The sequence below is a fragment of the Crocodylus porosus genome, unplaced genomic scaffold (assembly GCF_001723895.1).
Source record: "Crocodylus porosus isolate Cpor-Errol unplaced genomic scaffold, CroPor_comp1, whole genome shotgun sequence".
Taxonomy (NCBI): domain Eukaryota; kingdom Metazoa; phylum Chordata; order Crocodylia; family Crocodylidae; genus Crocodylus; species Crocodylus porosus.
This window is the reverse complement of record NW_017728949.1, coordinates 13269479-13296652: the sequence shown is the minus strand read 5'-3', so window position 1 is coordinate 13296652 and position 27174 is coordinate 13269479. Positions and strand designations below refer to the sequence as shown.

The 27174-nt window shown below is 43.4% G+C and overlaps 1 protein-coding gene across 1 annotated transcript in view; it reads left to right on the top strand.

The window, feature by feature from the left end:
- The window catches only part of LOC109322463 (aryl hydrocarbon receptor-like), a 76282-nt gene that overhangs the window by 10674 nt on the left and 38434 nt on the right, over nucleotides 1-27174 (top strand). Inside the window, exon 2 of the mRNA XM_019553517.1 lies at nucleotides 24682-24797. Within this exon, the coding sequence (XP_019409062.1) occupies nucleotides 24682-24797 (116 nt within the window). The remainder of the gene's footprint in view (nucleotides 1-24681; nucleotides 24798-27174) is intronic.

Sequence of the window (27174 nt, the reverse complement as noted above, 5' to 3'; positions counted from 1 at the left end):
CCTCCCCCTTCTCTGAGTTTTCACAACAATAAACTCATTTATTTTGGCTGGATGTTGGCTCTCCTCTCCCACCCTACCCCCCACTTTCTCTCTTTGTGTGGAAAATTAGCTGAAGCATTAGAAGGAGACTGAATGAGTAGTGGGCCCATTGCGTGAGTAGAATGGAGAGCGGGAACCGCTGCACCAAGAAAGCTTATAAGACATAATTGGTTTGCCCATTTCTCTTAAGTAAACTTTAGATAGAGCTGCTGAGTGAGCTGGTGAAAAGGGCTCAGGGAGTACAAGCAGCCTCTTTTGCCTGTCTCGCTGCTCTAGCAGCAAAGAGTCATGTGTTGTCCTTTTCTCCTTTCAGCAGGAAGAACACATAATGGAGCAATGTGTAAAACCTATAAAACTGTTTAAATAAGACTTCCCATTTGACATGCAGCCAAAGATGCCAATTTTCAAAAGGGCTGTTTGTGCAGAGTCCTCCTGAATTTCAGATTTACTTGCATCAGGTTCAGTAGTCCAGGGCATTCAGGATCATGAAATTATTTCAGATTAAAGCAATTTAAAACAAAAGTTGATCACTCTCTTCTTGCCCTGGTGCTGCTCTTCTTGAAGTTCCTGTAGTTCTAGTTCCTCCGGTCCCATGAACTCAAAGTGGTGCTGATATAAAAGTTTTCTGGTCTGTCCCGGAACTTGACAGGTCATCAATCAGCTGACACTGTAATCAAACCTGGCAGCTTGGGAACTGGTATCTGATTAGCAGTTAGCACAGAACAGGCACTCTTGAAAAGGGATGTTGCTATCTTTCTCAGCAAAATGGTCTGACACCTCGCTGTCTTTTTCTCTCTTTAGACAGGTGCAGCCTGGTTTGCAACAAGGTGAGGGAAAACTTTTAAATAAAGCAAAATCCTTTCTGCTTGCTGGAAAACGCTGCTACCCCCTGAAATGGTTTCAGCAGTAAACCTCAGTGGGGAAGCAGAAATACAAATAGGCTTGAAAGGCTGCCAAGATAACTTCTTAGCAGGAATGAGATGGGGTGGGAGATTTTTTAGGGTCAACTTTTCATCCCCAACCCCATCACAAGGTTTCTCAGTTGATCTGCTTGAGAACCCTGTATTGACCTAGATCCCAGCATCACCACCTTGATGCGGAATCCAGGATAGCAAAATGGAAGGGCTGCCAAAGGCTGTACTTAAGGACTGTAGCTGAATTGCAGTTTCCCACCACCAAATACTTGCATATTTGAAGTATCAAAGTAAAAGACAAGCAAGTTCCTGATTCTCTCCCCTTTTAACCTAAGGGAAAAGCATAAAAATGGATGTGTGTGTGTTAAGGCCTGTTCTGGTTTCCAGTGAAATGGCACAGGGTTAGACCCTATATAATTTTAACCTACATCCCTCTCTATCCAGCTTTGCTTTTCAAAAGAAGAACCCCAGAGAAGTCCAACTCTCTGGAAAATCTTTCTCCAAATAACCATTTGCTACTTTAACACTTCACAAGCTTCACTCCCTGTTCCTGCCAGTGCCCAGGGATCCATCATAGCTCTCTGCATTTCCAGCATCTCTCACCTGTGACCTTTGCATCTTTTTTGTCCCTTGGTGACACCTGTACAATTTCATGGGTTTTACTGGGGCTGCGTGCATGCAGGCTTGGGTAGATTTTGGTCCCATTGCCTTGAATATTTGTTGTCCTTTTAAAGAGTGTGGAGTTCAGTATTAAACCATCATTGTGGAACTTGAGGGGCCACTTATAAGAAGAGACGGGCATTTGACAAGGAAAGGGAGTTGAATCCCACTGGTCTGTTATGGTGTCATGATGCACATGGCCTATGGAAGGTGACTGAGGAGGAAGTTTCTTTAGGTCCTTTCCAAGAGTTGTTCCCTATGTTGGTTCAATGGAGGAGATGGGAATTTCCCACCCTTGATTAAGCTAGGGTGTCTGGTTGGTAGGCTCAGAACTTGGGATAAGGAGCCAACCTCTAGCTAAAAGTCAGTGCAAGGATGTAAATGAGACCAGTGTCAGGCTTAACCCCTTGGAGTGAGCTGCTGTGGGTAGAGTCTGCTAACCAGAGGAAATGGTTCCTCAAGCTTTGTTGTGGGCTACTGTAGCTATATTAGGGCAGGTAAACGCAGGTGGCACAGCATGCCAGATTAATACATATCTGCCCTGCAAGCTACCACGCATCTGTGTGACTTCTCTGGAGTTCTGGAGGACCTTGACATTGATGGCCAGCAAAACTGTCACTCCTTACCTTCCACAATGGGGCAAGTTGTATCTCTCATTCAATACTGTGACTTTAGAGTCACTGCATTTGTTGCTTTCCTGTGGGAGGTGTGTTGATCTCATCCACAACCTTCTCTTGCAGTAAAGAATTTGACCTCAAGAGACTGACGTTCCTCTTTTTCCTCCCCTTCCTACATGCAAGTCATGCTCAGCTAGAAGGCCTTGACTAACCTTTGTTACCGTTGGTTGTTGCCTGCACTGGTCACGCTGTCTGTGACTGACCAACAGAGCAGTTTTCTGGCACTTCAGAGTTACCTAGCCACTAGCCTTCTTTGCCCACCAGCAAATGAAAAACTAAATGTTTATCTGTGTTTTGCCAGCTCAGATCCTCCTTTTAATAATGTCAGTCCTGTTTTCAAGCTGCCTAGTGCTGAAGTGTTGAGTTCTGTACAGTTATAAGTCCAAATGAGTGCTGACAGATTAGTCTTACTGTGCATGGCATACAGTTCACCGTGTAATCCTTTCCCATTCTTTCACTTGACACCACACGCCCTCTGCACAGCAGGCTCAGTAAACTTTGCTTGTTTATGGAAGGACTGCAGTCTCTTCTGCCTCTTCCCCCTTCCCCCCCAGCCAAATATTTCTTCTTCTGAGATTCATTTGTGGGAGCCTCTAAGCCTGTTGTTGTATCTATTTGTTTTTAAGTAGTAAGTTTGCTTTTTTTCACCCAAATAGTTTGATAAATTACATATATATTCTACGACCTATATTACAGTCAAATAAATTACTTGTGGATGTCCTTTGGTTGTGAAGCATGTATGTTACTTGGCACCCTTCAATCACTAATTGGGCAAATTAATTGATGGGCCTTATCATACTTCTGTATCGTTCAGGTTTCAGTGAAATGCCTTATGAAATTCACTCATATGAATATGCTTTAGGAGCACTTTGAAAGAGTTGTCTGTAACCTGTATCAGTTATTTGCAATTTAGTCATTTAATGATAAATCCCGTTATTCTGATGGTGGGTGGAATAGACTTTTATTATGCCTACTGCCAATTAGACTATGCAGAAAGGCGACTGGGGTAGATGATCACCTCTTAAGACATTTGTACTGTATTCTGCTCCAGGTCAGTAAAGCACTTACACATGTGCTTAATACTTATTGAATGTTAAATCAGGGCCTTGGCTTTTATTCAAGCAATCTCGCATCAAAATCTATACGAGTGGCCCGGAGAGAGGTCAAATTGTTCCCTCCTGCAGTAACACCTCCAGCCAGGGATCATGAGGAAGTAAAATCTACCTGTTTTTTCTTGTTTTATTTCCCTTTATTGCTCTGTTGTCAAGTATTTGCCTTTCATAAGGTCTCTTTCTGGAGTAGGTTTGTACACCACTAACTTGGCTCCCGTTGACTGGCCTACTTCCTTTGGATCTAGCTTCCTCTAAGACATTATCCCTTAATGGCTAAATCACCAAGTAAGGAAGCTAGGTTGAAATTAAACCAGTTGCCTACAAGAACAGAAAGGGATGCCTTTCAGCCATTGTTGCCACCTGTTGCACAATAGTCAGAGTGTTTTTTTTTTAAAAGTAGATGTGTTTAGAAAGTGGGAATCCTGCAAATAATTATTTAAAGCATAATGAATTTGTCCTTTTGAGTTTATAAGACATGTCAAAGCTCTAAATTTATAGTAGGTAGGACTTTGTTTATTTTTTCATATGGGTGCAGTTCTTCTAATAACCAGAAAACTTCCTAGATACATCTGACTGATGTATTAGTTCACGTTACTTCTGTTGTTCCCAAACTGAATATTTAAGAGTAAATTAAGTGGTATACACAATTTTTCAAACTAACCAGACAGCATTTCACTATTACTGTAGCTGCTATAGAAGAGCATCAAGAAAGATTTAACTGTGTTGGACAATAAACACAATTCAGTTTAAATCCAAACTTGTAACAAGACTTTAAAAAGTGCCCAGCCTCCACTTAGGTACCAAATTCATGACTGGATCCCCTCACCTCATCCCATCCCCCCAAACTCAAAAACAGCTAAGTACATTTGGTGATGTTCTTCTGGAAATCTGGCTGTGGGAATTTCAAAGGGAGCTGCTGGAACCTCAGAAGTTCAAATGAATCCTTTGAGCACTTCTGTTGAATAACCTGGTGTTTGGAAAAGACATTCTGCTCTGAGTTTGACTTCATAACCATTTGTCTCTAAATAAGTCGTGTTTGGTCTATCCTCATATAGCAACAAGATAGTGTTCAATTTATACTTTATATTGTTTTGAATGATTTGGAGTATATTACAATATGGGAAGTTTGATGCCTATTTCTGGGCAGGATATTCGCATGAAAATAACTTCCTGGGAAGCAAAACAATTAGTGTTTCACGCATTTTAAAAATAAATATCACAGGGGTTTTTTCATAGATTTCATAGATATTAGGGCTGGAAGGGACCTCGGGAGATCATCGAGTCCAGCCCCCTGCCCAAATCTTACACGGGATCTCTGGGATTATTTTTCACCATGTAGCCCAATTACTATGTTTAATTTCTTAAGACTTGGGTAAAAAAGCCATCAATGAGATGGGAAGAACATTTATTTTTTTCTCTTTTCCTAATAAAAAAAAAAAATCATACTTCTGGAAAGGAAAGTTAAGGATTCCCAGCATATAGCATTAAAATGAAGCAAGCAAGGAATGATTTTTTTTAAAAGTGCTCCTCTGGCACTGTTGCCGCCTGTCCGGGAGGGCATGGGAGCAGGCGTGTGCCTCTGGATCTGTGCAGGTCGGGCTGGCCTAGGAGGCCAGCCCCAGCCACTCGCCGCTGGCTCTGCCCGCCCCGCAGAGTGCAGTGTAGCAGGGGTTATGGGGAGGCTGCAGCCACCCTAAAATTCCCTATAACCCCTGCCACTGGCTCCGCCCTGATCTGGGTACATGCATCCGCCTGCTGCTGCTCGCCCAGCTGGGGCACAATGGGGCAAAGCCATGGCTTGTCCAGGAGGTGCGGGGTAGCTGGAGCGGCTTTTGTCACTGCACGCTGCTTGTCCAAGGCAGCGCAGTGGCACTGTCATGTGCCTTCCTGCCCTGGCTGGGTGAGCAGTGGGAGGGCGTAGCCCCCGCTCCCAGGGCCTTCTGCCACCTGTCTGGAGTGCAGCCCGCTCCACGCAGATCCAGGGGCACATGCCCACTCCCGTGCTGTCCCGGACAAGCAGCAAGAGCTGCCACTGGAGCCACCGGAAGAGCAGCTCCCAGACTGGAGCCCCCCTCCCCGACTCCCATGCCTCCCCACCCTGGCTCGGTAGCTTGTCCCAGCCCCAATCCCTCCCTCACTGTGGAGGCCTTGATCTATCCCCCTCCCCACCACATTCCTTCCTTCCCCACTCTGCCCACCACAACAGACTTATCAGCTGGAGGAAGCTGCATCTAGCATGGTTGAGGACTGCTGCCTGTTTAATCTATGGCTGAATCTCTGAATTGGTGCCGAATCTCTGGATCTGAATTGGCCAAATTGATTGGGACAGTGATTTGAATCACTGAATTGAATCACTGTCCCTCCGAATCTGAAGCAAACACTTGCTGCTTTGCACAGGCCTACCAAATAGTATTTTGAGACAGTAATTTTATTGCCTGGTATTTAAAATGCCTTGACTATACCAGGTTGTGCTCCATTTAGTTTATGCAGAGAGACTTGCTAAAATTATACTACCTCTCTTCTTTTATTGTTATTATGTTACATCTAACTATGTTTTCAAATTTTGAAGCCTGACATATAGGAACACTGGTATCAGCTGAGTGTGTATTTTTCTCCTGAAGCATCCCTTGATTCACAGAGGCTGTCCATATCCTGTAATAGAGAATATACTTCACTTTGCTACAGACTTGAAAACTGGGATGACTACAAATTTTGGAACTCCAAAGCATGAAAGTTTTTAAGTTTACAGAGAACCCCTGCAGTCTCTGACCAGGCGTATGTGAGGCTCATCTCATGTCCCTTATAATGTACAACCAGTCCTCTAATTGGATATCTGTGTGGACAGTGCATGGGAACTAAAAGGGGTTCTTGCCCAATGCCTTCCTATTTTGAGTGCTAATAAGTTAAGTTTTTCAGTAAGAGTCTATTAGAAAAATAGATGAAAATTGGAGAGGATTTTTTAAAAATTATTACAAAGAATTCTCTTTTGCTTGACTATTATTAGCATTAGAAAGTATGTATTCATTGATGGTTGGAATCTGTAACATTACTGCAAATCTTTAGATCACAGAAATAAGAAATTAAGGGCTGGAAGGGACCTTGAAAGTTCATTGAGTCTAACCTCCCTGCTTTGGGCAGGAATACTGCTGAAATCAAATTATTCCAGCAAGGTGTCTGTCCAGTCTCCTCTTGAAGACTTCCGAAGTTGGGGACTGCACCACCTCCTTGGGAAGTTGGTTTCAGATTTTGGTCACCCTTACCATAAAGCAGTTCTTCCTTACATCCAACCTGAAGCCATCCTGTAATAGTTTATAACTATTGCTCCTTGCTCTGAGGCACCCTAGTGAACAGTTTTTCTCCCAGCTCCCGATATTCACCCCTTACATACCTATAGATGGCCACCAAGTCCATCCCCTTAATCTTCTCTTCCCCAGGCTGAACAGTCCCAAGTCCATTAGTCTTTCCTCATAAAGTTTGTCCTCCAGGCCCTTAATAATTCTTGTGGCCCTTCTCTGGATCCTTTCAAGATTCTCTATGTCTTTTTTGAAGTGTGGTGCCCAGAACTGGACACAGTACTTGTCAGCAAAACCTGAGTTAGCTGCCCAAACGGGAAAGGACAGCTTGGTCTTGCGTCGTGGGCACTGTCCGTGATAATATAAGTCAAGAGACACAGGAGTGCCAGTAGAAAATTTATTGCTTCTGCAGAAGGGTAGACTCCCGTCTTAAGGACCGAGAGCTACCCAGAGGAATTCTTTACTTCCATATTTATTTGGTTCCTTCTACATATGCTTAGTTGCGCGTGCAATGAGATTAGTCATAACGTAATTTTTTCTGTTAGTTATAATTATCTCTTGCGATGGGAATCATCACAAGGGCATTTTCCTCTTTCCAGTTGGGTCAAGCCGACTCCGGAATAGTTTTCTTTCTATGTTAGTACTTATGTTTCCTAAAATTATATTTAGCATTAGTTATTCATGCATAAGTCAAACTGCTCACTAAACAATTTGTTAGACAGATATTAAAATACTTGAACTTATGAACTACTTGTACTTATTCTTATGATCCACTCAATTAATCAAGCTAACATCTAAACACTTTTTAGGCGTGTAAATACTTTTTCAAGTTTGATCCCTAGAAACCAAAATTTCATATGAAATGCAAGGAGGTCAGGCTCCTAAATTACTTTGAGCTCCCAGCTTTTCATACCTTCCAGTTTTAACATACCAAGAAATGGTGGTGGTAGTTCGGTTCTGCGTTGGCTTCAATGGACATACTCATGCTTCAGGTCAGAAATGTACTTAAGGCTGTAGAGGAAGTAAGGCAGAAGGCAAAGAGCTTGTCATTTTTAGGTAATTTATACTATTGTGGTTACACCAGTACAACTCCCTGTGTAAAGAATCGTATATGGTATATAGTGTTTAAACGTAAACACTTAATTGGCAGAGTTATATCAGTATATTTCACATGTAGCAAAATGTTTGATTTTGCAAAATCTAAAACCAATTAACCCCCTTTGAAGTTTTGAGGGGTCAGGTACGTCAGAGTTGCAGTTAATTTTTAACAACTTGCAACTTTTTATTTTTAAATATGTGAGCTTTTTGGATGGAGTCTGGGAGATAGAGAACCCCTTTCTTGGTATGTTAAAACTGGAAGCTATGAAAAGCTGGGAGCTCAAAGTAATTTAGGAGCCTGACCTCCTTGTATTTCATATGAAATTTTGGTTTCTAGGGATCAAACTTGAAAAAGTATTTACATGCCTAAAAAGTGTTTAGATGTTGTCTGTGGTATTTTTAGAAGTGACCAGTAATCTGTATTGTGATTAGGGCTATGTATATAACCTGCTGCTTGGTTCCCTGGCCAAACTAAAAGTGCTTAAAGAAGATATTGTTTCAGAATGACCCCAAAAGAGTTTCAGTTTTCTCTCATTGAAACAACCAAACCAATTTATTGTGGAGGAACCCAAACATTGTATTTGAACCAAAACAAAATGTTTCATTTCAGACTCTTTTTATTTTGGATGCCCTGCTGTGATTGACTATGCAGGAGCTAGAATTCTTGAATCCTGGAATCCCTGGCTTGGAGAAGTCAGTCTGCCAGGTGGGGCTGTCCCAAAGAGACTGACTTTGGAAACCTTCCAGGCAGACTACTCCACATCTGGGAAACTAAACTGAACATCCCTGACCTGATCTAGCGGTTGTGCCCCAGAAGGAGCATTTTTATTTGTACATAAATTGTGTGCAACTGCAAGATATGGGAGCCCTTTCTCTGTCTTCTTTATCATCATACGTCCCTGTTTCCCCTTTCACACTAAGGGGATTTACTTTCGGTGCTCCAGTGTAGTATTGTCAAACAAAGAAATGGTTCTTTTAACTATATGTAAGCCATTTATCTATGAGGAGGCACCATAGACTGCAAAAGGATTGTGGGGGTAGGGAAATGTGAAAATGCATGGATAAGGATCTGAAATCTGGGTGGCTTTCCCACCTTGAACCTTTTGATCCATTCTAGTTGCTTGGATATTTTCACAGAAGTGTCGTCAGGTGGAAGTTTTGATTAAACATAGTATTTTGAATTAACAAATAATTTTGGATTTATGTTCATCCCCATGACCAAGCTATTGTTTAATACATATTTGTATATAGGCTACCCTGGGAGATTTTCACTGTTATTGAGTGTGGGCACACAGAAGTTTTACCCTATGGTAATTTACCTTATATTTTACTCCAGAGTGAAGTTATGTCAGTGTCCTAAATGAATGATGAACATTTTTCTTGAGGCTGCTCTCTGCATTAGGTCCTATTATAGTGCCCCTTTGCACTATTATAGTACCACTAGGTGGCAGGGGAGCCAGTCATTGCCTGTTTGCATTGGCAAATGGTTATCTATTGATTAGAACTGTAGATACACAAGTGGTTCCATGGTGTAACTTATACTGGTGCATAGTTAATTCTTGCTTTCTGAAAAGTAAATTTAACTCAGGGTAGAGTGACTTAGTGTAACTCTGTATGCCATGTTCTTGCTACCCTTTCCCCATGACAAGTCAAATTACTTGAGGTAAAGGTATCGTATGTCTGTACTCACAGTCTTCAGGAAAAATTGCATAAATAGCAGGTAGCATCAACAGGTAGCTTCTGTATCAGGATTAATACACATCTGGCTTTGAGGTAGTTGTTTGGGATACCAAGTGTCATCCATCCTCTCACTGGAGTGAAAAGTCTCCACCTTGGACCACGAGCATACCCTGAGTTTTATATGGTGCATTTATATGTGAGGTTTAATTAGCTCAGTGGTGTTAATTGTAGCTATGTTGGTCTAAGGGCATAGGCAGACAAGGTTCTTTGGGTGAATCTGATATCTTTTATTAGACCAACTAAAATAGTTAGAAAAATTCTTTGCAGCTTTCAGGTACAAACACCCTTTTTTAAGCAGAGGGATTACCTGAAAGCTTGCAAAGAAGAATTTTTCCAACTATTATAGTTGGTCTAATAAAAGATATCAGCTTTACCTAAAGAACCTTGTCCATCTCCTTAATTAGCTCTGCAGCAAAGCATTACTATCCACATGTATGCTGGTATTAGGGCTCAGTAAACTAACTCTGCTGTAAGACAGTACTGTTGGGAACAGTACTACCTTGAAGTGGACTAATTACATGTGATCAAATACATGTGTCAGTGGTAACCACAAGTGTAAATACTGCCAGGTCAGCCCAGCCGTGTGGGGGCCAGACTCCTGCTTGACCCTCATGTCCCAACCAGCCTCTCCAGCACCACCCAGAGCCCAGGGCTGACACCCCGTAACCCTTGCTAGCTTAGGGCTGCCTCACTCCAGTGCAAATTGCTGCTGTCCTGAGTGCACGTGTAGATGCTGTATGTGGGAGCAGTTCACTCTGGCTCAAAGAGCTCCAGAGTTTAGTGTGTCACCTTAATTGCACATGTAGATGCACCCACTGTACTGTTCTTCAATTGCAGAAACTAAAATCAGTGCACTCTTTTCTTTATGCCCAAGCCTTGGATTTTCAAAAGCATAGAAATAAGGAATTTATATCTACTTTGGTTAGTCTGTAAGGTCCAAATCGACCCTGCCATCTGCTTTTAAATCCTGGCCAAAATGTCAGATCTGATCCTACTGTTTTTGTGGAGTCTAGCATCTAGACCTAGGAGTCTAGGTCTATGATTGGGACTCTTAGGTGCTACCAGGGTAAATAGAATAAATCATACCAATTCATACTTTTAATACTGTACCTTTAAAGAACAGATGGAAAGCCTGATTATATGTTTAGTTATGTTTATGATATTTACTCCTGCTTTACATAGGTTTCATTCATGATCTGTACTTTTTGACACTCAACTTGTAAATACCCCAATTTAAAATGCATGTTTCCTAAATGACATCATAGAGTAACATGTGGCCTAAACATTGTTACATTAATAAATGCAGTTAATTATAAATTCAGATATGATTATTAATTATTTACAAAATACACATTAAAAGAACCTGGTTATGTACACAGACACCATTCAGACAAGGGATTAATAATGCATGTGTTTAATTAAATTCATGTCACTAGAGAGCTTCATTCTAACCCATTGAAAGATGCAGAGGCTATTTGAAAACAATGGGTAAAAAAAAAATCTGTTAATTATGAATGAGCAAGGAGAATGTAATTTATATTTTCTTGAGGAAATAATTATAGGCTGCTAGGTAATGGAGGCTGTGGGGTACAGCAGTGCAAAAGGCAACTGATTTAGAAAGCCAGAAAGGAGTTAGCTTTACTGATTGGCTTAATAAAATATAATTCATTTCCCTCTCATTTTGTCGTTTTTCATATGTATGGACTAATAATCTGCATACACTTCAAGTGTTCCATTACTGGGAATGTCAGGTCTTGCATCTTTATTTCCACATAATAATGATTTTAAGAGTCTGGCAGATTAGTTTTCTGGGGAAGTAGAATCATTTTGAATCATCAGTGACTGGTTCAGTGTACAAACATACGTAAATACTATGATATGTGCTTGAGAATAAACAAATATTAAAATGGAATTTGCTTATTACCTACACATTCTTATTCAGTACCTTTCAAAATAGCATTGTAACTTTCCTTCCTACCTGAACTATGTAGATAGGAATTGGATAGCCTTCTTGGTTAGAAATGAGGGGCAGAATACTAAGCTCAGCTGGGCTTCGCCAGGATGCCCAGAAAATCTGATCACTGCTTTCAATTCTTCAGCATAATGGTAGCAATTTTGCTTTTTATTGGAGTTAACACCTCAATCAGCTAGAGGTTTAGCAGTTGGCCAGTGCAAAGTTCTGTTTCTCATAGTAAGTTTTGTTTTGGCCACCTTTAGAAACCCATGGCTTTACCTAGTTTAGTCTATTTGGGCTGGGGTTAGTGAGGGTAGGAGGGTGGAGAGGAAGCCCAAGATTTTTGTGCTGAGTTAAAGATCCTTCCATTTCAAAATCACTTGTTTGAAACTAGCCCACCCAGCAGAGCCCAAATGTCATGAAGAGTCATCTCCTAGTATGTCCCTGAGCTCAGTTTCAGTTGGAGCTTGTAAGTACTAACACAATGTAAATGATGGTATTAGTAGACCGTCTCATTCTCACTGCCCCACTCCAGTTCTGTATTCTTAGGTGTTGGGGTCGTAGGGGAATTTTCTTTATGCAAAGCAGCTGGTTCCTGATGTGATAGTGCTTTGAAATAAATACTTTGAAAGCTTGCCAATAACAAGTTAAAGTTTTGACTTTCTGTGCTCATTTCTGGCTTCAGGCAAGAGGCTGATTCAATGCCATTGTTAGCACTGCAGCAGAGCTGTTGATGATTTTGAAACAAGAGGCACCATTCACAAAGATCCTCATGAATTGCCACTGTAGGACTGGCTCAGGCAGGTAATCTGAAGTACCAAAGTCCTTGCCAGTAGTTTATGTTCAGAATATGTTATCCTTTTCCCCTACTCATACTCCCTCTGGACAGGAATGATTCATGTCTGATCTTGACGAAAATATAAAGACACCAGGCCCATGCTGTTTATTCTCAGGTTGGTGTATATCTAGAGGCATGGAGATGTTAAGATGTAACGTCCAAGTTAGTTCAGGATCTGGTCCTTTTGCTTTCATTTTTGTCGTTTTAAAACAATGGCTAAATCATATGCCTGCTAGAACATATGGTGGCTTGTTGGCGGTGGGGGAGGAGTGTTGGGTAAGCAAGGGGGCTGCAAGATATCCTCTCAAAAATGTTAATACCAGATTTTTGGTACAGAGAATTCTCAGGTCTTTAAAGCCCTGTAGGTTCAGGAGTTCAGCAGCAAATATGATAGCCAGTGAAGTATCAGTTTGCTGTCATGTGAAATAGCTTTTCAAGCTTGGAGTCTGTGTAGCACAGTTCTGGAACTAAAAATGTGTGCGCTAAAACCCCACCATATACACATTCACACTCGAGTTAAACTGAGCTGCCTTTATCAAAACTGGAGAGTAGAGCCTTTTTTAAACTGGGTCTTAATACCACATCCTGGGTTTTTGCTCTATGAATTTGAGTCATACAGCAGTTTCCTGATAGTTGGGAGTAGAAGTTAATAGAATCGGTTTTCTGAAAAACTGGAAAACTGATGTCAGGGATTTAAATCTGGTCAGGATCGTTAAGAAATGAACCTTATGCAGATGTAAGAGCAGCTCTCTGTAGATGGTGAGATCTGCATCCTGATACAAACCCATAACCCACCTTTGCGGTTCCTTCTATTGGAATTAGTGCAAGAGTTGCTAGTCATCTGAACAGCAAACTTCAGCTGAGGCACTCTAGTTCATACATAGGCTTCCATGGGATGAGTGAATTTCCTTCATAAAGGGGAAATAATTCTTAATGTCAGTTGTAGACTATTCAGAAGAGGCCCCTGGGTTCTACCTTGGGTTCAGTCATGTCCCTTCTCTCTTAGATGTCATGTTCATTGAGCTGAGGAAGCACAGAAAGGGGTCTTTTGAGGTTAAGGCTGCATTTCACCATTACTCTACCCTCCATTCAATGTTTGAAGAGTACTTCCCTTATGTCATGTGGGCCTTCACCATCTCTGTCAACTGGAAGTTATATCCTGTCCCCTACCTGACGCTAGCTGTGTTCAAACAGAGCTTCAAACTGCAGTATCTTTGAAGTGACTGCTTGGTGACTGGGCTTTGGGGAGCTCTCTGCTAGTCCTCAGTGTTGCTCACAAGAACAAATTCTTCAGGCTGAGTAGGGATGAGGGGCTTTTTCTTGCTACCTGAGTCTTTCTAATTACCTGATCAACCTGGCCACTTCCTGCTACAAAACGTCCCAGCATGAGAACTGCTAGAAGATCCAAGGTCCGTACAATCCTCTGTCATGTTTCTGAGAGTGGTTGGCAGTAGGTGCTTCAGAGATGGTATTAAGAACTTCATCGTAGGCAGAAGAGGAATAATCCACCCTTTGCATCAGGTTGCATCCTACTCCGTAATCATCAGAGGCAGGAAAAAATACCTGCTGCACTTTGCACTAGAGGTAAGTGGCTAAACTGGGAAGTACTTGGCTCCTTGGATGATTCCTCCCATCCACCAAACCAGATTTGGTCACTACAGCTTTCTTCCTTTTCTCTGCTGAGAGAGAAATTCCCCTTTTTTCATTGTCGGTAGAGTTTTTTATGTGGAAGAAATGCTGGAGGGGGGAGTTTGTGAGTTCCTTTTCTCCCAACAAAAGACTTTTTTGCAGTAAGGTGGCTGTTAGTTGCCTACAAAAGCTTTCTTTCATCTGAAATGGTTGATGGTGAATTTGCAAAATGTTGTGCATTTTCAGGATGATCTCCAGGTTCTGCTTTGTGGGTTGAAAATATCAGTGGGTGTGTCTACACGAGACACTTATATTGCTGTAGCAATGAGCTATGGCGATCTGGTTCATCACTACGGCGACATAGCTTCGGTGGGCACAAGCTGTGACACCAGTGCTACGTTGCTGTAGAGACAAGCTAGGTTGTCATAGCTTGTTGCTACAGCGACAAAGCATATAAAAATAACTGCATAACCAGGACTGCTCAGTGCTGGTGGGTACTGCGCAGTCCTTTAGTACTTGTTCAAGCAAGTATTAAATGACTGCGCCACACCAAATGCAGTCTAGGACATGTGTAGATGTGCCCAGTTAGTCCAAAATGGAGAGAAATACAAGGTTTCTTGTCCAAGTGCATGCTGTTCCCTTCCCACAAAGAAAATAAAACTCCAGCTGCTAGCAACAAGTCAGTAGTCCTATATTGTTGAGTTGAGTTGGAGCATATGTAGTCTAGTGGCTTCTTTGAAAGGTCACTGTACTTCAAGTAATAAACTTTGTTTCCCTTCTTACTTTTAACAGAGTAACAATAGATGGTACTTAGGCTAGGCTAAAGGAAGGCTGCAATGTGGAAAATGCCATTATCAGTTCTCCAGTTTGTCTTCACTCAGTTGGCTTGATCTGGTGTGACAGTTCTGCTGATTTAGGGACCCAAGGGATTGCAAAAGCCTATTTATAGAGAGAGACTAAGACAGAGAAAAACAGACAGGAGGTCTGGTCTAAGACCTCTGTAGCGAAGAGCAGGATGTCTTTAGGTTTGTTTGGGGTTCTTTAAAGTTTTATTGGAAGCATATTGTTTGCTCAAGGTCAGAGACATGCTCTTCAGGATAATGATGTGAAACATATTTGTTGCAAATAGCCTCTTCCACTCTTTTTTTTGGCTGATAACTTGCTTATGTCTAGTACTTGCAAACGTGGGTACCTGAAGTTAAGCTCATAAATCCTGAATCACTGTCCTGAGTTTCAAAAATTCTGAGTGCTTGCTGCTGCTATTGGAGTCTGTTATTGAAGTGCAGGGAAGATGATTAACTATTGGAATAGCTTTTCAAGGGTGAAGGTGTATCCTCCATCATTAGAAATTTTGAAATCAAAGTTGGATGTCATTTAAGAAGACACGTTCTAGTCCTGCACTAATGGATTAACTTGATGCAGGAATGAAGGGGCAGCATTTTCTGACCTGTGTTGTGCAGAGGGCCAGTGTATGATCAATAGTCCCTGCTAGTCTTAGAGTCTGTGACATTCTGGGTTCCTAGTGTCTCTGGTTTGGGGGCAGAGTTCAAAGCATGAATTGTGACTGAAGTTCATTATTTACAGGTCATGCCGCCACTGTATATATGTGCTTTAAATTTCTGCAGCAGAATATTGGCCGGGGAAATTGAAACAGTTAGAACTAGACCTTCCATATATGTGAACCTTTCAGCTCTTGCTCTGTCATTCTTGTCTATTTTTATCCTACACCTTTTGCATTGCAGTCTGGAAGGACTCAAGAAAATTGGAATAAAGAATTTTAATTATTCATATTTCCTACATTTACTCAGAATGCTCACAAAAGTGAGGCAGTCTGTGAGTTGAGACAGCTGTGAAGCAGATGAGGTGTACCTGACTTACCAGTGTATTGCAAAAGTTTACATGGATTGGACATGAATGCTGCCGACATGTTGAACTGCCTGGTATTTCTGCAATAGCTAGGGGTCTTTATGAACACCGTGGGCCATACCTTTCATCTGTTTCATCAGAACTCATTTTTCTGCCTCCCCCCTCCCCTGCTTAATCATTAAAAATTAATGGCACAATTTGATCTTGGAATTTTTAGTAGTTTTAAAGCTGTGTTGGCCAGATGTTGACAAGTTACTACTCTTTTAACAAATAAATAGAATCTTTTAACAAATAAATTACCATTTATATTTGTAGAATCTCAACTATGGATTATTTTTCACTAGATCTTACATGATGGCTACTTATGTTATATTATACATAATATATTTTATTTAATATATAAAAATTAAGGCTGTCAGTAAATCACAGTTAATGCATTAATCTTTGTTCGTGTTAATTTTTTATATTTATATAGCTTGTCTAGGGGTGCTGGGGGGCTTCCAATGCTGCGTGCACCCTGGGGGTGGTGTGGGGGGCATGTGCCACCCGGATTTGTGCATGGGGTGAAGGTGGGCTGCTACTGCGGGTTGGAGCTCTGAGCCCTGTTGCCTTTGCCTTGAGCTATGCGCTAGCTGTGCCATGTCCCCTCCCTGCCTGGCAGTGGGAGGCACATGATGTCATGTGTAGGGGTGCACTGATAGAGAATTTTGGGGCTGATATCCAATAGCCAATTTTTAAGGAGGCATATCGGCTGATACCGATCTGATTTCTGTTATGTAGCCCAGCAGCATGAAGAACAGTGTCTGGCTGGTAAGTCTGTTGTAGTGGAAGGTGAGGGGGAAGGGAAGGGACATGGGGGGGGTGCAGATCAAGGCCCCTGCAGTGAGGGAGGGAGTGGGGCTGTGGCAGGTGCTGCCCAGCCAAATTAGGGTGGGGTGTGGGATGGAGCTGTGGCTCATCTGGAGGGTGGGGGGGGGAGGGGGCAGCTCCTGCCGCTGCATGCAACCCACCACCATCCACCCCCCAGCGTAGTCTGGCCCAGCTCCTCCTGACTGGGAAGAGCCCAGTGCTGCCCTAGCCCATTGTGGCAGCTCCCTCTGCCCTGTGCAGATCTGGGGGACACATGCCCCCCCATGCCCTTCTGGGGTGTGTGCAACAGCAGGAGCTGCCCCCCATCTCTGTGCCCCCCAGATGAACCATGGCTCTGCCCTGTGCTCTGCCGTGCTCTGGGTGGGCAGCGCCTGCCCCAGACCCACTCTCTCCCTCACCATGGGGGACCTCGATCTGCCCCTTCCATGCCCCTTTCTTTTCCCCTCCCTTTCCACCACAATAAACTTACCAGCTGATATAGTTCTCCATGCTGCCAGGCTTTGTTCCTCACCACCTATGTGCTCCGCTGTGGCTGCACGCATGCACTGGGCATTTAGTGGCCATGTTATCAACTACATCAGGCAAAAAAAGCTGATTTCCAATGGTCAATTTTCTTTATATTGGTGCTGATCCAATATTGGACTGATGTATCAATGCACCTCTAGTCACATGGCTCCTGGGGCAACGGCAGCCTGCCTCCACCCCACACACAAATCTCAGGGGTTCATGTCCCCCATACCTCCCCTAGGGGTGTGCACAGCAGGGGGAGCTCCCCCTCCGTACCTTAGGACAAGCTGCCTGCAACTTTGAGCACCTCATGACCTGCTCCAGAGCCCCATTTACTCCAGCCCCTGCCTCTGCTCCATTCCCTCCCTCGCCATGGGACAGACACAGATGCACACAAAGACACAGACACCACCCAGCAGGTAAGTGTGTAGGGGAGAAGAGGTATGGGGGGAAGAAGGGGCAGAAGGGGGCAGATGGAGGCTACCAAGAGTTGGCAGTGATGGGGATTGCGCTTAATGCGTCTCATTCAGATAGGCTGTACTAACTTGTTTTTGTGGTAGGTTCATGTTTTCCAGTGTTAGCCATGTGTTTTGTATTCATGCTCAGTGTTGGCTGTATTTAATCAACTTCACAGACACTTTCCATTGCTGAGCAAGTACTGCTTTTAGCAGCAGTTTAATGGTAAACAATGTACTTAGTGATGTTTCCTTATGTAATTATAAGACCAGTAGTTTTTCCGGCCTTGCCAATTGGGAGGAGAAAAAAATCTCATCTTGTATTCAAGTAAATATGGTATATAAATAGGGGACATCTAGAGTGATCCATTCCTTACTACACTATCCTTCTCATTAGCCCTCATTTCTATAGGGATTTCAGTAGATTTTTTTATTTAATAACTATTAATGGATCTGTCCTCCATGTCCTTCTTGAACTTGAGTATACTATCTGCTAGGGCTGTGGGAAACAGCAGCATTTCATTTATACTTCCATTTCACCGTTTTGATGGGACAGTGATTCGTTTTGAGTTTTGTTCAGTTTTGAAACCACTGTTCCATTTCATTTCGTGAAAACCATTTTGCTGTTTCAACATTTTGCCCACAGGCTATAATGGGGAATCACAAAACTGCCTATAACTTTGTCATTTGTTGCCTGACTCAAATGAAAACAGCAGGGAGGATAGCCCCAGATGAGTCCACAAAGCTTGCCAAGTTTCAAGGAGATAGGTGCAAGGGTTTCTGGGAAACTGCACCTCAAGCTGAGGACAAGCGAAACTTGTGTCGTGTGTGTGTTAAGGCACAGCAGGGTGAAAACTGCAGGCATGGTAGCCTGTGCTGGGGCTATGAAGCCTGCCAGCTTTCAAGGAGATAAGTGCAGGGGTTTCTGGGAAACTGCACCACAGGCTGCTGAGGAGCAAAACTCATGACGTGTGTGTGTTAAGGTGCAGGTGTTTTTCCATCCCTCCCCCAGAGTACTAGGATTGGAAGGGACCTCAAGGAAGGATCACAGTTACTGGCCAGCTCAATATCAGAGCAATCTTTCCCACCTCTTCCCCCTCCCTTTCCTTACTTTCTGTTTCCCTGCACGGAAGCCAAGCTTTGAAATCCAAAACGTTTCAAAACTTTCAAAACATTTCGAAGGTTTAGTTTTGAGGCTGTTTTGAAGTCTTTTATTTTGTTTCAATTTTGCTGTTTTGAGCTCGAAACAAGTCAAAACAGCTTCAAAACAAAACATTCGGTGAAATTTCGCACAGCCCTGCTATCTGCCTCTATAACCTCCAGTGGTTGTAGTAATTTCCATAAGTTAATTATGCTTTCTTTCCACTGTTCCAGATTCTAATTCCAGCTATGTTTATGATTATTGCTATTATGATAGGACCAAGAGTCTCCAGTGGAGATTTAGGTTGTACTGCAGTAGAAACCTCATGCAGCCCTACGAAACAAAGCAGTTACTCCAATGAGCTAATAACTTAGTTGAAAAAGGTGGACAAAGGGAAAGAGAAAATCGCTATCCCTGTTTTACAGGTGGGGAAACTAAGATGCAGAGGAATTACAGGGTAGGCCTTAGCAGCAAGTAAAAGTACGGAGGGCCTGTTAATGAGTTTTGGTGAGCTGTCAAAGGCTGCAACAGTAGCCCCACCCCTTGACAGGTGCCCCATAGGTTGACATCTTTGGACCGGAAGTTCCACCCCCTAGCCCGTGACCTCTGCCACTGGAAGTCCCTCCCCTTGCCCCTGGAAGTACTTCTTTTGGGAGGGGGTTGCTATTTTGGAACTAGAAAAAAAACAAGTCATATACTAAAAGTCAAAAATCTACTATAACATATTTTAATTTTATTTCAAAAAATATTTTTGTCCTGATTTATGTGTATTTGCATAGTGTATGTAGAAGTGATTGCATAATACTTCAGAAATGAAGTCTTAATCTCATTTATTGTGTGTGGGGCGATGTAGGGTATGTCAGGGGGGTGTGGGTATATATATATGTGAGAGGGTTGTGGCGGGGGGGAGGGGGTGTATGAAGAGTTCCGGCAAGGTCCTGGGATCTGCACATGGTGGCTGGGAGCAGGGAAGGCAGCCAAATCCATCGCGTGGGGCTTCCCCACTATGGCGCGCAAGTCCTGGGAGTTGCATGTGAGCCCCATGCAGTTAAGACAGGCTGGCCTGCCTCCACCTCTTGCCACCACACGGAGCTCCCAGGCTGGAGCCACATGCTGCCCAGTGGCTGTGCTTGCATGGGCCATGTGCACACCAAGGGCCTGCCACCTGCTGCTGCTGGTGGCAGGGGCTGTGCACTATGGGCGGGGAAATGTAGGGGGGTCTCCACACCTGTCCACCTTCCCTCACACCCCAGAAACCCTACCAAAACCCAGCCTACCTGAACTCTGTACTCCTGCTACTCCACTGGGTATGGACCCTGGGCTTCTTGCTCCCACCAGGCCTAGCCCATTCTCCACACTGCTGCTCAGCTGCAGCTTCTGTACATGCTGCTTGGAGTGAGCACTGCAGCAGAGACATGAGGAGTTGCTGCTGGAGGTCAGGGAAGCTGAGCAGGTCCCCTGGCAGCTGCAACAGTGGCAGCAGCAGCAGTCCCACCCAGAAACTGTGCGCTGGCCAGGGTCGGGGCTGGGCCCAGACCCTCCTGTGCAGGAAGGTGGGAGTAAAGCATGCTGGCTGGGTGAAATTTCCTAGAGGGCTGGATCCAGCCCGCAGTTCATATTTTGCCCACCCCTGATCTAGCATGTGCCAGCAGATCCATTCTATCTTGCTGTAGAAGGTGTCAGTGGCAGTGAGGAAGTGATATTGCAGGCTTTAGTATAAGCCAACAACCAGACTACCAGCCCTCTAGAGTCCCTAGAAAGCTTGTACCCTGGTTGCTAACTCATGCTGAAACCCATGTTGCCAGGTCTTCATGACTATTTTTATTTGTGCTAGCTATAGCAAGCGAATACAGGCACACTGTGTTGTCATAGGTAAGCAACTTGTGCCCAAAGTCTTGGATCTACCCAAAAAGCTCAGCAGTATCAATGTCTCTATGCGGTGCCTTCCCCAGAAGGCACAATGGCACATGTCATTAGTACCTCTGTGATACAGCAGTGTTTTCAACCAGTGAGTTATGACCTCCAGAGTATGGGACAAAGGGAAAGCCATTTATTGGACCAGTTGTATAGTTGGGGAAGATGTTAGGCACAGAATACTCTTCCCCAGGTCTGGGAAAGAAGCAGCCTAAGCTAAATATCTTCACGATTTTTACAGGAATTGCTTCTATTTTCCTAGAAGGGGGTGGTATATGGTTTTTTTTGTCTTGATTTTTTTTTTTTTTTTAATCCTTAGACTGAGTAATATCGTATAAAACAATTGGGCTATCTTACAGAGCAAATGTAGCAAAGGAAGAAAGTATTAGTGTGGTTTTTTTTTTTTCAGCATAGTTCCCTTCAAAATTAAATTTTTAATAAGAAAAATTGACTGGATCTGAGGGCGCACAACATGATTACTATGGAGTTACTTGCCCCAAATTTTACTCCGTAGTAAATTTACTTTGTGGTGAGAAGCGATGTAAACAGGTCTTCCCAAGCTGGTTGTCTGCAGTAGTGAGGTTGTTCAGGCTGAGCAGAAAGGTATCTCGGGGTGAAACTAAGTAAGTGCACACACCACGCACATATGCGCCCCTCACTATAGATGGGATGTGGACAAGTTGGAGAGAGTCTAGCAGAGGGCAACAAAAAATGGTTAGGGTGCTGGGGCACATGACTTCTGAGGAGATGATGAGGGAACTGTAATGCTGAGGGAACTGAAAGGGGGTTCTAAAGAGGATGCAGCTAGACTGATCTCAGTGGTAGCAGATGACAGAAGAAGGAGCAGTGGTCTCAAGTTGCATCAAGGGAGGTTTAGGTTGGATTTCACTAGAAACATCGTGAAGCGCTAGAATGGATTACCCAGAGAGGTGGTGGGATCTCCATCTTTGGAGGTTTTTACAGCCTGGCTTGACAAAGCCCTGGCTAGAATGTTCTAGTTAGGGATGGCCCTGCTTTGAGCAGTGGATTGGACTAAATCAGCATTTCTCAACCTGTGGATCACAAGAATATATGAAAGGGTTGCAAACAAACTTAAAAAATGGATTCTCCTTTAAAGGAGAAAAATGTGGGAAACCGTGGGTCTTCCCTTGCAGGCTGGTAGAGTTCCAGTCTGCAAGGGGCTGCTTGGGAGATCCCCATCCCCTACACATCCACCCCCTACTCCACACTGGGAGGCTGGGCCTAAGGGCTGGGGACAGCAGGTCTGGAGTGAGGGTCAGTGGGTTGGGACTGGCCATTGATGTTTACAGATGGGTCCTGGTACAACAAAAGGTTAAGAACCACTGGACTAGATGACCTCCTGAAGTCCCTCCAACCCTCATTTTCTGTGATTCTATGACGTTTTTCCTACTAACTTCTAGGGGTGCACCAATAGAGAATTTTTTGCCCGATGGCCGATTTTTTTAATGAGCCATATTGGCTGATACTGATCCGATTCCGATATGCAGCCCCTCAGTGTGGAGAGTGGTGTCTGGCTAGTAAGTCTGTTGTGGGGGAAGAGAAGGAGCAAGGGGGAGCAAATCAAAGCCCCTGTGGTGAGGGAGGGAGTGGGGCTGGGGTTGGGGCAGGGGCAGGTGCTGCCCAGCTGTGGTGGGGCAGGGCACTGGATGGAACCATGGCTTGTTCAGGGCTTGCAAGGCAGGGGGAGGCTCAAACTGCTGCGTGTACTCTGGGAGGGCATGGGGGGGCATCTGCATGCAGGGCTGGGTGGGCTGCAGCTGCAGGCTGGGGCCAGGACTGTGCTGAGCTCTTCCTGGCAGGGGCTGGGGTGGGCTGTGCTTGGGGTGGGTGGTGACACTGGGAGTGGGACTATGGTGAATTTTAGGGTGGCTGCAGGCCCCCCAACTCCCACTCCCAGCAGTGCTGCCGCTGCCTGCCTGAAGTGCAGCCCGGTCCAGGTCCCCGTCAGGAAGAGTCTGATGCAGCCCAGCCTGCAGCCATAGCCCACCCCACCCTGCGCACCGATCGAGGGGCATACTCTCCCCTCCCCCTGTGGGGGAGCTTCCCCTCCCTCGCCTGCCCCCAGTCAAGCCACTTGCAACTCCATCCTGCGCCCTGCCCCAGCTATGCAGCACCTGCCTCTGCCCCAGCCCCACTCCCACTCTCTCCCTCACTGCAGGGGCCTCAATCTGTACCTCCCTCTCTTCTTGCCCCTTCCCTCACAAAAGACTTTTGGCTGGACGTGGCTGTCCTCCACGCTGCTGGGCTAAGCTCCTGGCTGCGTGCATGTTGCGGCTGCATGCATGCATGCAGCATTTATCAGCCATATTATCAGCCACATCACAAAAATAAAAAAGCCAATTGCTGATGCTCTCAATATTCTTCATGTCAGTGCCAATCCAATATGGGACCGAAGTATCGGTGTACTGGTAACTTTCTCAAATAGTAAAAGTGCTACATGTTGTATCTTTGGATTTGAGCGAGTTAGTTCATAGTGCATCATGTATCCACACCACTTTTCTTAATTAGTAAAATCTCTGTACCATGAATTAAATCTGTTGTGTTTCTGTATTCTGAACCAGGAAGCTTAGTTTTTTATGACATCTTTCATGCTCAAGAGGTCACGTTTCTACATGTTGTAATTTGGCTAGGTTCTGTTGATCTCAGTGGAGTTGCGCCAATTTATATCTCTTGAGGGGCTTTCCTATTCAGGTATTGCAGTATACAAAAGTGAAAGAGAGGATCTTCAGTGCTAAGGAGTGAGTTAGTGTTTGGACCACAGAAGTAATTTTGCATTCAGAAAGAGTTCACATACAGCTCTGTACATGGGAGCCTGTTTTATAGTGATGAATTGCTGCCTTGGCTTTTGCCTCATCCTCTAATTGTTTTAAGGGTCCTGTACATCATGTATACAAACTAGCACCAGAGCTGGGCATGGAGCCTCAACTGAGCGCTTCAGTCAGAGGAGAAATGTTTCTAAATTTATAAACTCATTGAAAATCAAAAGTAAACTTTACAAGGATTGACTCTAAGGTTAACTGTTAGATGGGCTATGAAGTAATTACTGCTTTAACATTTGTCTTTAGTAACAGTCTGTGGTTCTCACCACCATTTGCTCGTGGCTTTGTTAGAAAATTCTTGGGGCCTTGGCAGTTGTTACACCTCGGGCATGTTAGCTAGGCTTAAAATTCTGTCATGCGAGGCTTTGAGCAGAGTGCCTTTATAGTGTAGCAGAATTAGGACTTTTTCCAGCGGGGAGCGTCTCCAGTGCATATTACTTATCGCATATAAAGCTAGTGTCCAACTGCTCCACAAGGGTAATAACTTTAGTGTGTTGTGACGGGCTAGGACTAACAGCTGTTAGTCAGTCCCAGCCCCTGCAGCACACCTGAATCTTCAACAGCTCTGGCACTTACAAAGTCTTTTTAGGTCATAGTAAGCATTACTGTGAGACTGCTCAAAAATGTCTAACTCCTAGTAATGCAAACTGTGATCTACATCAGGGGTAGGAGACCCCCAGCATAGGTGCCAGAGCATGGCATGCAAGGGCATTTTACTTGGCATGCGCACCTTGGGGTGGATGGTGGGCCATGACTGCGCTGCCATGACAAGGGTCAGGCCCCTTGTGGCTCCCCCGCCATCTTCCCCTGGCACACCAACATCTTACAAGTAGAGGTTGCAGGGGTTTTTGGCACTCTGCCAAAAAATGCTCCTGACCCCTGATTTAAATGAAACACATCCTAAGTGTGACGCGTCACAAGGCCCACTTACAAAAAGGAGCAGGTTGGGGAAATACGTGCTTTTAACATTAATAGTACAGGAAGCAGCTGGCAAGCCGTGCGGGCATCTGTGATGGAGCAGTCCCAGCAAAGTTCTGAATGAATTCTTCTCAGTAAAAGAATCTGACATTCACAGCAGTGATTTTTGTAAACATTATTTCAGCACTAAAGTCCCTTTACTTTGCTTCATTGCAGTTGCCCTGAAGAATCACAGCTCCAAAGGGGAAACTGAAAGGAATGGAGGCCACGACAATGGACGGACTCTGGGACTGGCTGACGGAATCGTGCCAGAGGGTGAACTTCTCTTACAGGTTAATGCTTCAGGCATCCTCTCTCTCTCGTCAAGTCTGTCTGCAAGGCTTTTTAAAGAGCCTTTCTCCTCTCCTTTTTTGACTCCCATGGGTTCAGTCCACCAGTAGGCCTTTCCATTGACAGTTGAAGAGCAGTTGGTTAAATGTATGACTGCTGGAAGAGGACAATCAGTAAGCTCCTATTTAATGTTTCATGTTTTAATGTATTAGTAAACAGATGGGACTTGATTTGTTTTTTTTCACTGCTTATACCCTCTTTGAATCCTTACAATGAGCTTCTGGTGCCTTGCTCCTTGCATAACTGGCCTTTTGTTGACCATTCATGATCCAGTTCTCCTAGGTTTTGAGATCAGTATAAAAATGCTGTTGATTGTGGTAGAAACCAACTGGAACTTTGCAAGGTAGCCAGTATATACATGTACACATTTGGGATTAGGGAGGAATTATTTGTCAGGTCAGACCATGGGGCTTTGCTATCCTCTTCTTAGGATCATCAGAGCTATTAACCTAATAATTCTCAGTCAATTCAGCGGCAGGATGGTGGTGATGCCCTTGTCTTCTCTGTTTCCTACCTATGTAGGATGTTTTAAGTTTCAACTCCTTGTGGAAACAGATGTAAATGTGCGGTGTGTTCAGACCCATAGAGATGCTACCTTGATGCAACTAATAATAGGAAGAAGAAATCTCTTCTCACTTTAGTACAGACCCCGTGTAGTAATATGACAAATATTAATTATTTTATATAATAAGTGATATTGGTATTAGCTCTACATATATAAAGTACTGGCCAACATTTTTTCTGTTCCAATTCCTACAAAATTCACTACTGATTCTTCTTTAAATACATATCATAATTTCTCCTTTAACATATTAGTAATAACTCCCTGCCCGAGTGCAGGGGGGCTGTACCCAATGACCTGTAAGGTCCCTTCCAGCCCCTAATAACTATGACACTCTATGTTGAAGAAAGTTTAAAAAAAAAATAAAAAAATGTGGAAGCAAAATCACTCTGTCTCTCTTTATGGAAGGTGAGCGAATTCTCTTTGCTGCTCATTACTACAGGCATTTATGCTAGTTCCTATATCTCTGACAAAAATTTAAATGGAAAATTAAAAATTCTGTGTTTTTAAACACCATCCACTTTGGAGAAGTATCAGAAGGAAACATGATTGAGACTGCTGGCCTGTTAAGTTGTTAGAATAAAACTTACTTTTTTGGTGTGATCAAACGTACTGAATTCAGAATTCTCCTTAGATGTCTCTGAGCCATGCTTTCCATGCTCTGGTGAATAGAAAAATCTCACTTTTATTGTGAGGTGTTCCTGTTGCAGTGAGATCATGTGAAGTGAAAAGAGGCTTTTTCCCCACCTCGAATGGTGTCTCTTTTTGGTACTGAGACACATGTCAAAAATAAACGTAATTGTATCATCTAGATCACTAGATGAGAGGGGCTTGTATCTGAGATCACATGGAATTTTTTTGATAATATGCCCTTTGATGTACATGATAGTTCGAAAACTCACTGTAAAAAGTTGCTGCTTTTGTCCTTATTCAGTTATTGGTACATGTAGGTGTTATTCTGGTTCAAGAGCTAAGGAGATGGATACTAGACATCTTTGAATAAGTTAGTCAGCCAAAACCAAACTTTAGGATGCTTTATTTTTTATTTTTCAGCATGTAGTGACAGACTTGCGGCTTTTGGTTCTTTTATTAAATGTTTACCTGTGCCTTTGCCCACAAGTGTAATAGCAGAAATGCTCTCAGGAAATTGATTTTTCTGATTAATCACAACAGTGAAAGGACACTTGCTTAATTAAGGTACCAGCCTGGCAGTTGGAAGATTGGGGTCCAACTTCTGAATCTCTTCATAGTGGATACAGATGGGGCATCCAGACCATCTTAACTCTGCCCTACAGTGACCTCAGGAGTAAATCCACAAAAAGGGAGAGTCTTTAGAAAGCAAACTCACCTGATTTGTGGTAATAAGAAGTAAAAAGCCTTTATCATATAGTTAATGGGTGGTATCACCAAGGTAAAGAAAAAAGTTTTAGGTGATCTACTTGTACATTTTTACACAGTAATGTTTTTGAATTATTTTTTGACTAACTTCTAATTTTCATAATGCATCTGCATGGTTTTGCAGTAAACTAGCATCTCAGTATCTTTGAAATAAAAACACTTTATTTTTAAGCTTTATTTTAAACGATTATGCAACATATAGGTTTAAAAATTCAAACACCCCTCTTTTGAAAGGGTTAAAAGGTTCAAATTTGTTTAAGAACTTTGGGCATCTATACATGTGCTCCAGAATGGAGGGGAGCGGGTCACTTTAATTAAAGCACCTGTAGCATCACGTGTATTCAGTGTCCCGTGCTTCA